General features: G+C 41.6%; 1 protein-coding gene across 1 annotated transcript; it reads left to right on the top strand.

The window, feature by feature from the left end:
* Positions 1-3,548: 3,548 nt before the first annotated feature.
* Positions 3,549-11,866, top strand: Aldob (aldolase, fructose-bisphosphate B). The gene is made up of 8 exons (XM_027930955.2): positions 3,549-3,660; positions 4,461-4,672; positions 5,560-5,614; positions 6,592-6,752; positions 7,665-7,748; positions 8,616-8,790; positions 9,182-9,381; positions 11,771-11,866. The coding sequence occupies exons 1-8, from the start codon at positions 3,549-3,551 to the stop codon at positions 11,864-11,866; spliced, it is 1,095 nt and encodes a 364-aa protein (XP_027786756.1).
* Positions 11,867-11,897: the final 31 nt, after the last annotated feature.

Raw genomic sequence — 11,897 nt, 5'->3', positions numbered from 1 at the left:
TAGGGGACTCTCTCGGAGTCCACCATTCCTCAGCTTCCTCATCCGTAAAATGTAAGGTGTTGACCAGGGGTCATGTGTTCTAAAGCCAGCCTGTGTAGCTTTAACTTTCTATGAGCCTAAGGAGGGTGTGGACATGATTTGAAGGATTGGTTGCTTATGAACCAACCACAGTTATTGAATAAACACCTCCCTACCAGGCCAAGGTAGGAAGGGGAGGGAAAAAGTTAAAAAAAAAAAAAAAAAAAGGCTGATGAAAAGGCTATAAAAACTGTGTGTATCCAAAGATTTGTCCTACTAGGCAGCTGCGACTTCAACCACAGCTTCTGTTATCTAAGAGGACTCTTTATCAAACCGTAAGTAAAAGAACTTCCTTTGAATACCTGGATAGCAAGAGTGAATAAGGGGTTAATGATAGCCCTGAGCCCTGGGGGGAAGGACTGCTTGCCTTTGTTTATAGGAAAAGCCTGGTGGTGGCCTGGTAGGCGATGCTGAGATCACAGTGTGCTCTCACAGCGCACTCATTGCACCTTTCCTCAAGTGGCCAATTTGTCTAGATTGATTGCCAGTGACCTTGTTACCTGTATGGGGCACTTGTGAGTCTGTGGTCTGGGAAAAATACTTGAACACTTCTATTTTAATGGAGTGTAGTCAGTATTGAGGGTCCAGTTCATTTCCACTTTCTTTTCATTACAACTACTTATTTCAGTGAGTTTTATTTACATATGTATTGCCTTATGTCATTTTCTACATTCTCTTCCCACATGTACTGATTCTAGCACTGAAGTTTCTTTGTGACCAAAATGAGCCCTTGGAGTGTTTTGCTCTTTGCCTTCACCCACGGCATAAAAGAAGAAACAACAGGGTTGGAAACTTCACTGATCATAGTCATTCTGTGGTTGTGGATGTTCAAGCCCTCCACTCACTTAATGCTTTCTGTCACATTTCTTTTCAACACCAGCCAATGTGAAGATCCTGATTTATTTTAGTACATTTGCTCTACTCTCTGAAAAATAGGCATGTTATGAGAATATGTTATCTTTTCCCACAAACTTCTCTTTAAACAGTTACCTAGGGCTCTAGTTGCCAGTTGAGATGCAGCAGTGGCTTCAGTTCTGTAGCTGTGGTATTTATCACTTTAGCCAATGCAAATCTGGGGAACACCCAGGTTAGGATTAGAGGTACTAGGACAGGGAATGGTGTAGTTGCTGGAAATCTGAGAGTTCCTTTGGTTTAGATGCCAGTTTAATAGAAAGAGCAACACTTGAGTCTCTTTCTGGGCTGTTCCATGTGTTCAAAGGCACCAGGGATCAGGTGCCATCTCACTGCACTTGTCTCTCTGGCACTGGGGAGGGTAACAAAGTTGAGGGCATCTTCATGCATCCATACATGAGAGTGCTGCTCTCGTGCCTAGCAATCATAAGCTTGCAATGAATGACAGTCCCCTGCTCCATGTTCATCTTAGAAACCCGTCTGCTTGTACAGAAGCAAATAGACTCACTGCTGTTTTATAATTCTCTGGGAGTTAAATATCCATGTTTTACAGATCACAACTTCACAGAACCTCTTTAGGAAGACAGAAAGAACCACACTGTAGGATGCCATAGACTATTTGAATGAAAAAGGACTAGAAACCAGATTCTAAATCATAAGCCAGTAGGCTGGGACTTGCAATCCAAGAACATCACAATTTAGAAGGGGCATCAGACAGACATAGTGGGCCTGGGCCTCAGTTTCCAGTCCTCATCTCTAAAGGGTTATATTGATGCAAATATTTCTCTAAGGTCGGTCTTCTGTAGTTACTCTCTGTTCTTATATGTTAATATTCACAAGTTTCAGCCAGATTTGTGTGTGTATAAATATATACATACCTGCTCATTAAGAAATCAAACATTACAAAAGAAATATAAAGTGAAATATGATGCTATCCCCATCCCCCAGGGGTAACACCAGAATGTTACTCTTTGCATATGTAGACCTACAAATAGTATGTGAATATACTTCTTTTAATTAATAGGGTGATAATATACATTGCATATTTCTCTGAAAAATGCTTTTTCCCACTTAATGTGAACTACTTCTCATCACACTTTTAAAAAACAATTGATGTGAGACCTCTGGTCAGAGGCTTAGGGGCACAGAAATAATTGATTCTCATTACCCATTCCAGGCTAGCCTCCTGTCTTCTGGCAGTGAACATTGGCCTGTGACCTGTTTTATGATTAACAGAGAGGCAACGTTTGTGCTGATGTGGTACAGACCTTTAATCCCTCTGTATAAGTTTAACTTCCTGCAAACAGTATGAGTTGGACTTGACTTTTTTTCTGCTATTTGGTTGAGTCAGCAAACCCAGAATGGGGAAAACAACTTGGTAGTAAATAGAAACATGGAGGGCCTTTAGATGATGATTTTTTTAAAGTTCAAAACAGATAAATAGTGGCACCTTTCACTTTCATAATGCTTTATAAAGCACCTTCATGTTTATTACGCAATTTGACAAATACATTTTGAGCAACTATGGTGAGCAGGGTACTCATAGGTTGCATTGAGTCACTTGGCAATAAGATGACCAAAGCAGATATTATCACCATTTAATTCATAGTAAACTAAGAGAAGTTACTGACTTGCCCAAGTCCCAGCTAGGAATGGTAGAGCAGAACTGGTCCTTGAGCACAGGTCTGTCTGACTTATAAACCCCAGATTGCAAGGTGAATGTGTCAGACCCTTATGAATTTGAATTGCTATGTCTGTGGGGTGATGATTCACAGCCTAAGGTGTTCTGGACATTAGGAACCATCCCAAGGCCAATTCCTTTCCCATCCTCACTCTTTCCCTTGAATAGATGGGAGTGCTATCTCTTTTTCCAACTTTGTGCCTTATTGGGTATTGGTCCTTGGGATTAAAACTCTCTTATTATTTCCTATTTCTCATTATTTCCTAGTCTATTAAGTGAAAGAAGGAAAAGCCCAACTGCTTTCTGGGATTATTGTGAGGAATAAATTATATGTCAACCAATTAGCAGAATGATTGGCAATAAATGGTAATTTTTAATTGTTATTGTGCTATTTTTTTCCTTTCACTTCATAAGGAAACATTTTTTTTTCTTTTTGGCAATTATCAACTCCTTTGTGCAAATAATTAAACCGAGAAGGAAAAATTGCACCTTGGTCTGAAGGTTACCATGGCACCAGAAATCCACAGAACAGACAGCTAGTCCATTGCTGAAGTTCCCTCTACTTGTCAGGGTTTAGTGGGCCCCTGATGAGCTAGTTCAGCCTCAGAATCAGTGACCTCTAGGTCTCCTGGAAAGCACCCTATTTAGGATCGCCATGAACATTTGGCATCCTACTTTCATTCATTATGACTATTTGGAACTACTTAGGCAAAGGGGGAAAAACAGAACTTATTTGTTTATCCATCTGTGGAAATGGACCAGAATGGTCAGAGGAGTCTGCAAAGCTTATCTGCGCAGACCATCTTGGTCACAAACCTATTTGAGCACCCACATTTTGTGCACAACTCTCTTGTACTCTTTTTCCAGGCCTGTCACCATGGCCCACCGATTTCCTGCCCTCACTGCAGAACAGAAGAAGGAGCTCTCTGATATTGCCCAGCGCATCGTTGCCAATGGAAAGGGCATCCTGGCTGCAGATGAATCTGTAGGTGAGTGTGAGAAATGGTCACATCATACAACAGCATAATCTTGTTTCCACTCTTAGAAACTTTATAATCATTTTCCTTTCTCTGTGAGAAAGGAAAGGTTTAAGGTTTACATAAATGTGAGAGGGAGCAGAAGATTCATTGAGCATAAATCTTTTGAGACCTGTAGCTCCAGCAGGTAGATTCTGGAAAACCAAGGTGAGAAACTCAAGCCCTCCATCTTAAGGCCCTTGCTGGGAGTCATTTAAATCTAGCCTGTAGCAAGGCCAGGAACTCAGTAACCAGAGGGAGATCAGATATGCAGGTGTCTGCTGCTAGTAAGAAGGTAGTTTTAAAGTCAGCTCGGTTAGGAGTCTGCAGGGTGGAATGTGCATTTGTACTGGGGCAGGGCTCATGGATAAGGGAACCCCAGGATGGCACAGGGGAGAGTTATGGCAGCCTTGAACAGCTTAATCCAAAATGACAGAAGCTAAAATTAAGAGTCTTCCCCATTTCTTCTTCCACTGCAAATACATTCAGCGAGCTTGAAGACTGGATCAGGGGAGGGGTAGGGAGGTCAAAAGGCCTTCCATGTCCACCTGAACCCAATGATGGATTCCAACCTGACCCTTACATGCCCAGCCCATACAGCTACCAACTAGCAACTTTCCCCTGGGAGTCAAAAATCCAGGCAGAAACTTTGAAGATCAGAATTTAAAAAGAGAATCTTGCTTTCCATCCTGGTAAGGATCACTGAGTATGGAGAGGGGCTACAGGAAAGCCCTGGCTTGCTCCTTATGCTGCCTTCTGCCCAATCCCCTCAGGCACCATGGGAAACCGCCTGCAGAGGATCAAGGTGGAAAACACGGAGGAGAACCGCAGGCAGTTCCGTGAAATCCTCTTCACGGTGGACAGTTCCATCAACCAAAGCATCGGGGGAGTGATCCTTTTCCACGAGACCCTCTACCAGAAGGACAGCCAGGGAAAGCTGTTCAGAAACATCCTCAAGGAGAAGGGCATCGTCGTGGGCATCAAGGTGAATATCTCCATTCACACCTCACTCCTGTCAGGAGACAAGCTCCCCGCATGCTGGGCGGGGCAGGGCCAACACCTCGAATTCTCAGCACCTCGTTTCTCACCTTTCCATCATGATTTTCTTCCCATGGAGAATCAGATCCTCTCCTAGACTTTTCTGCCAGTGCCCTTGTCTTTCAATTGCTTTTTCTACAAGGTACTTAATCTCTCTGAATCTCTGTTTCCTCATTTCTCAAAATGGGAGTATTCATACCTAACACATAAAGTTCTTGTAAGGATGAAATGAGTTTTTAAAATAGTTCCTATCACATAACTGTTTGATTAATGGCCCTATTTTTATTAAAGTGCCTACTGTTCTATCTTCTAAGTAGGTTTTCTATTACTGCATGAATTTCTCCAGTGAAAATTAGCATTCATTCATTGGATGCTTAGAATTCCAAGCACTCATTTAACCCTCTGGGCAACCCCTGGAAATAGACTCATTTATTATCCTTATTTTAGAGATGAGGTGAAAAAACTGAACCACATGGGTAACATCATTTGCCCATATTCAGGCTATCTATAAAGAGTTTGTGGATTTAGCATCTGCTATTTTGATGCTTAGAGAAGAGGCTGCTTCCTTTATCTCTACCTCCTGGCCAAATGCAGGGCCTGGGAGGTGCAAGTGTTCAATAAATGTCAGGATTGACATTCTCAGTCTGTTCCTTCTAGGTAACTTCCCTTCTTCAGTAGACTGAACTGGGTCTGTCCCCCAAACCCATTCCTGCTGTACACCTTCCCTATTTACTCCTTAGCTTGTGAAAGATGAGAACAGAACCAAAAGTCTTGCTTTATCGTTTGCTGACATTCAACACCTGCTAGTTACTTGTTAATTATTTGTATCCACAGTTAGACCAAGGAGGTGCTCCCCTTGCAGGAACAAACAAAGAAACCTCCATTCAAGGTAAGGACATTACTTACCAATTTGAATCATCTTCATAGAGACTAGAAATGAAGATGATTAAAGAAAGAAGCAAGGAAAAATGAAATATGAATATTATTCTAATTTTAGAGCCATTCACACCTGGCTTTTCAAAAAAATATTTATTTTTTAGTTTTAGGTGGACAGAATATCTTTATTTTATTTTTATGTGGTGTTGAGGATCGAGCCCAGCGACCCATGCATGCCAGGCAAGCGCGTTACCGCTTGAGCCACATCCCCAGCCCAACACACCTGGCTTTTAATACCAGTTCCTCCATTTAATATCTGGGTGACCTTGGGCCAGTCATTGAAATGCTCTGAGCTTCAGTTCTCTTACCTTAAAAATGGGATAACAACATCTACTTTGCAGAGTAGTCATGGGGATTATATCAGACAGTGTACACCAAGTGGTCACCACAATGTATTGCATACTCTACCTGGAACTATTATTTTTAAAAAGAAATTCAGCAGTAATAGAGAGGAAAGTCCCCAAGTTTTGAGATCAGACACACCTGGGTTTGAATCCTTGTTCCATCATAGGCTACATAGATAATTTTTCAAGGTACTTTACTGCCAAGTAGATAATTCTTAACCTCAGCCTTGGATTAGTTAAGCAGAATTTGAATCCCAGCTGTTACTTTTCAGCTGTTCAAACTGTACGGTAAAGTGACTTAACCACTTGGAGCCTCAGTTTCCACATTTGTAAAATGAATATAATATGAACTATTAGTTATCTCTATTCTACTTGTGGAGTGTCCAGGATCTACATTAAAAAAAATGTTCATTAGTTCTATGTCTTGTGGCCCAGTATTGTGATTAAAGCTTATTTGCCTGGGTGTTGCCAGTCCTCAAGCTCTGTGGCTTGAAAGCTAAGCCAAGAGAGAACTTGACTTTGTCAGTGGTCCCACGGATCAGGTACAGAGGTTCAAAAAAGCTGTTCTCTCTTTTGTGACTTGCAGGGCTCGATGGCCTCTCAGAGCGCTGTGCTCAGTACAAGAAAGATGGTGCTGACTTTGGGAAGTGGCGTGCTGTGCTGAGGATTGCTGACCAGTGCCCCTCCAGTCTTGCTATTCAAGAAAATGCCAATGCCCTGGCCCGCTACGCTAGCATCTGTCAGCAGGTGCTCTGCCTTCCCTGGGCTAAGAAACATTCATAGATTCTTTCATAGATTCTCTCTTTTCAATTTTACTATAACCACAAGGAGTTCCTCCTCTTCCCTTACTATATGCTAGTGGTATTTTTTGCTACTTTTGTTATAGCCAAGTGTATAGGGAAAGATTTGGTCCCATAAGCTGGTAGAAACCCCATTAAGCAAGAAGCTCAAAGGCCAGTGCCATCAACTTCTGCTCTCTGCCAAAGCTCCATAAACCAATTCTAAAAACAGTAATGTTCTTGAGGCCAGAGTACTTGCTTATTTTTGGTTCATAATGCCAAGATATGACCCACTTAGATATGTAGCAAGGGGGTCATAGTTCAAATCTAGTCCCAATCTAAATAATTTTATGGAGGATGGTGGCTTGATGCTAAAGTTTTTAGCCAACACATGCTGAAGTATTTCCAGAGCAAATTAAGTTTGATTTGCTTCTGTGAGTACTGTGTTGGGGTTACTAAAGTTTCAGGCACCTGAAAATTCCCAGTTAGAAAACTCTGTACACTCTGCTTGAATGCCTCAATTAACTTATACCAGAGGCATCTTTCTTAGTAATTTAAACTTGACTGCCCTAAAAGGATGGCAAGTAGGTTCTGGGGTAGCTAGAATAATCTCTGGAATAGGATACAGAAATTAAGGGTTTGTATTTATTTTTTAACCCTATTCCTGAAAAAGTTTTCTATAACTTCACAGCTCTTTTTTACCTAAGCCACAAATTCTCACTAGATACTCCATAAGTTTCTTTTCACCCACTTTAATTCACGTATATGGTGGATTTTGTTTATACCAATTGAATCTGTTGAATCTACTCCTCAGGAAGGGATCAATCACAGTGTACACAGCTTCACTTTTGACCACCCACAACTCCATTTTCCTTTTTAGAATGGACTGGTACCCATTGTTGAGCCAGAGGTAATTCCTGATGGAGACCATGACCTGGAACACTGCCAGTATGTGACGGAGAAGGTAGGTCTTAAATATATAGATCCCAAATCCAGTGAAAAATCTTGTTTTTAAGTAACTGCTGTTATTTACATATAACAGCTGTTATATTTGAAATAGCCTTTTGTTCAAAATCATTGTGTAACATGGAGAAGGTGAGGAGGTGCTTGTCAGTACTTCCCTTTTTTGGTACATGGAAGAAGAAAAGATTTGCACACTAAGACTTGGGTTGGAGAATCCTCTTTCCCACTATGGATCTTGGTTGGGCAAGACATATTATCTATTTTGGATTTCCATTGTGTGTACACTAATAAATTTTTAAATAAGGCCAGCATGATAAAATGTTTTTAGAAAGCATGTTGTTCACATTCGACTTTCTAAGTTAGTCATAGTAGTTCTGAAAGAAGGTGATTTTTCTCATACACCAAGAAAGTAGAAGACATATTGTCATCTGAACTTGATTTTTCCCCTTCCAAAATTATGTGGACTGAAATGACATTTGAAAACACTTCTGTCTATACTTGGTTTTTAAGGGAATGAAGAGGGGAGGCCAGTTTAGATGTTTTCAACTAGTTTTATCAAGACACTCTCATTAAAGGATGATATTGACCAAGGGCATAATGGGAAGAGTGAGTGAAAGGTCCCAAGGACGTAAACTCATGCCATAGTTCACACAGTGGCACCACTGAAGTAGAGATGGTGAGCATGGTTGTGCTCGGTGGCTACAGTTTGCAGTGCATTGCAAAGATGAGGCCTGGAGGCTGATTCAGAAGCTCTTGCCAGGCAAGACATGGGAATTCCTCCATCCTGCATCCTTGCACTATAGAAGCGCTGAAGTAGGGGACTCTAAAATTGACTTTGGTTCACCTGTTTGGTCTCCTTGTCCTGAAGGTCCTGGCTGCAGTCTACAAGGCCCTGAATGACCATCATGTTTACCTAGAGGGCACCCTGCTAAAGCCCAACATGGTGACTGCTGGACATGCCTGCACCAAGAAGTATACACCAGAGCAAGTGGCTATGGCCACCGTCACGGCTCTCCACCGCACTGTTCCTGCAGCTGTTCCTGGTAAGATCTTCTTTCTTCTCTAATTCAAGGTCTCAGCCCTCAAACTTTGAAAGAATGCCACAAGCATTTGTTGTGCCATCTGCTTCTACCCTTGAAACAGACCTCCAGTCTCACAGGCAGCCAGCACGTCCCCTCCTGCTGTATGATATCAAGCATCCTATGTCAGTCCAATGGCTCACATCCATTTATTTCCTCAATATTTCAGTGCCCCATTTTATTTATTAAATTCTTTTTCTGCCTAGCCAACTAGTTTCAGCAAAGGCAAACTGATTTCCCTGACCCAGTCCCATGCAAGTCAAGCAGAGAAAAGATGGAGATAGTAGGTTATGTACCTTAAGCAGAATATATAAGCTGAATCTGATACAGTAGAGTCATGGCTTCTTTCCTGCAGGCATCTGCTTTTTGTCTGGTGGCATGAGTGAAGAGGATGCTACTCTTAATCTTAATGCCATCAACCTTTGCCCACTGCCAAAGCCCTGGAAACTGAGTTTCTCCTATGGACGGGCCCTGCAGGCCAGTGCATTGGATGCCTGGAATGGCAAGGCTGCAAACAAGAAGGCAACCCAGGAGGCCTTCATGAAGCGGGCCCTGGTAAGATGCTTCTACCTCTTATCTACCTGATTAAGTTGATATTAGAGGCCTGATGTTCTTGCAATGGTGAAGCATCATTTTCTCCAGGCAATGAAGGTTTCTATATACGGTGCCTCATAGGTATTTGAAAATGTGGCATGAGAGCTCAGTAGGAAGATTGGGGCTAGAAAGAGTTCTGAATTATTCATGCTGGTAGTAGCACTGATGACAGTAGATTGAAGGTTCTTTGTTTTCAAAGAGGCACTTCAGAGGGAAGAAAATAAGAGAACCAAAGTCTAAATTTGAGTCAACTTTCATTTTGGGAAGATGAACAAGAGAAGCCACCAAGAAAATCAGTGATTATATAATAGGATGAACCAAGGATTCTGGGAACAAACTAAAAGAGTTTTAAGGGGTCAGTAACTACATGCTGCAGAGAGGTTCAAAACAAAGACTGAGGAAAGGCACCGAGATTGGCATTTAGGAGCACATCAGTGACCCTCAACATTTTCAGTAGAGAGAGAAAGGGGAAAGGTGCCTCTTCAAGAAGTTTGTCTAGAAAAGACCAGGAAAAGTGATCAGGAGAAATGAGACCAAATAAGACAGAGACAGAGATAGAGATAGAGATAAAGAGAGAGAGAAAGAGAGAGAAGAGGAGAGAAGAGAAGAGAAGAGGAGAGGAGAGGAGAGGAGAGGAGAGGAGGGGAGAGTAGGGGAGGGGAGAGTAGGGGAGGGGAGGGAGGAAAACAAAAGAAAAGAAAGTTAACTAGTAACCATTACTTTAAAAATACTCTCTATGAGTCAAGTACTGAAGTGAACATACATAACCACTGTTCTCAGGCAGCTTAGAGTTTAGTGACATAGGAGAGAGGTTGGCTTTGTGAAATGTAAAGCAAAAGGAGTATGAGGATAGGTAAACATTAGGTAATGGGAATAACTGAGAGAAGAAGGACTTACAGAATATGTATTAAATATGGATGGCATATTTAATAAAAAAAAGGAGAGACAAAAAAGAAGAGAGAACAGGTTTGGATTCTGCTTGGTAGAGTTGAGATGGAGCATTTGATCACTCATTGAACTTGCTGAAAATGGGAAAGAAATTAGATTTCATTCCTGACAGTGGGGAAGGTTAGAAGCTGCTGAAGCAATCTGCTAGGAAATTGACCAGACATTACAGCCAGACATAGCCAAACATCAAATAAGGTACACATGCAACTGAAATGAGAGTGAGTTTGTAGTACATTAGCTTAGTTCCTAATTTTTCCTAATGATATTCTAAGGCCTGCAGGGAGATTCAGACAAACTTGAATGGGAAGTAGCAGGATAAAAGAGTAAGTTTAGTAGAGAGAGAGGAGTGCCTCATTTTAGTGATAGATAGACTCATTTCCTTGTTAACCATAAAGGAGGCTGGGCAAGGAATCAAGTTAGTCAGAAGTTTGGTAAGGAGGCCCTAAAGGAAAGGAAGCCCCCACCCACACCGTAAAAAGTTGAAAAACCATCTCTGGGACTGGAAGGAAACATAAAAGCACCTTGATGATGGAAGGCAGGGAATGGATGTGCTGGCATGTGGCTGATGGGATGGGGAGGTGGATCTCACAGGATGAGGGATTATGAAAAGTATGGATGAGAAGTGTCATCCACACAGAGCAAGAGAAGTTGAGTTTATCACCCAAGATGGTGGTTCTCAAGCTTGACTGTGCATCCCAATGGCCTGAGGGCTGGCTGAAATGCAGGCTGCTGGGCCCCATATACTGAATTTCTAACTTAGTAGGTATGGGGTGAACCCAGTGTGTCCATTTCTAATAGAAACCTAAATGATGCTGATTGTCCATGAAAGACTCTTGGAGAACCAATGATGTAAGATATCCAAATCTTGGAGAGTCCTGGAGAGAACAGACAATAACAACAATGACTGACAGAAGAAATGGCACCAAATATTATTATAAAAGTTTTGTTATTCTGAATTTACCTTTAATTGGAATGTACACAGGCAATCAAATGATAATATGATAACAATTATATCAAACTTACATATTCTTGTGGATAACTATAGGTAGAACACAGAAAAAGATGTAAACACTTCTTTTTTGATTATAGTATACTATACTAGTGAGAAGTTTCTCAACTTCAGTTTCTAGTACTGTCATTGCAGTATGATTGATTCTATGAAGAAACTTTCCCAGGAACTGACACAAACCTCAGTTTACCAAAGAAATGATCAGAAAACTGGGTCAAAAAGGAAGCTAATAGGAAAAAAAGGAGGGGGGTTATATCACCTTCAATATTTAGCAGTAGCATTGCAAGGAGAAAAAAAAAATCCAGCTGAAGGTGTAGCTCGTGTCCAGTGAGTGGTTACTCCCAGTGTTGCATTTTCTCTAACTCAGTGTCCTCTCCTATGCTTGTGTTTTAGGCTAACTCCCAGGCAGCTAAAGGACAGTATGTTCACACAGGCTCCTCTGGTGCTGCTTCTACCCAGTCACTCTTCACTGCCTGTTATACCTACTAGGCCCTGATGCCCACCAGCTTGGCTCCAGCTC

Source organism: Marmota flaviventris, chromosome 13 (genome assembly GCF_047511675.1).
Source record: "Marmota flaviventris isolate mMarFla1 chromosome 13, mMarFla1.hap1, whole genome shotgun sequence".
Classification (NCBI taxonomy): domain Eukaryota; kingdom Metazoa; phylum Chordata; class Mammalia; order Rodentia; family Sciuridae; genus Marmota; species Marmota flaviventris.
Note: the sequence above shows the minus strand (reverse complement) of the source record. Positions and strands in the feature narration are given on the sequence as shown.

Bases quoted from the DNA above. Each gene is read 5' to 3' on its own strand.
- Aldob (XM_027930955.2), top strand. From the start codon at position 3,549: ATGGCCCACCGATTTCCTGCCCTCACTGCAGAACAGAAGAAGGAGCTC. The intron at 4,673-5,559 runs GTGAATATCTCC...TTGTATCCACAG, and splicing joins GCATCGTCGTGGGCATCAAG to TTAGACCAAGGAGGTGCTCC. The intron at 9,382-11,770 runs GTAAGATGCTTC...CTTGTGTTTTAG, and splicing joins CCTTCATGAAGCGGGCCCTG to GCTAACTCCCAGGCAGCTAA.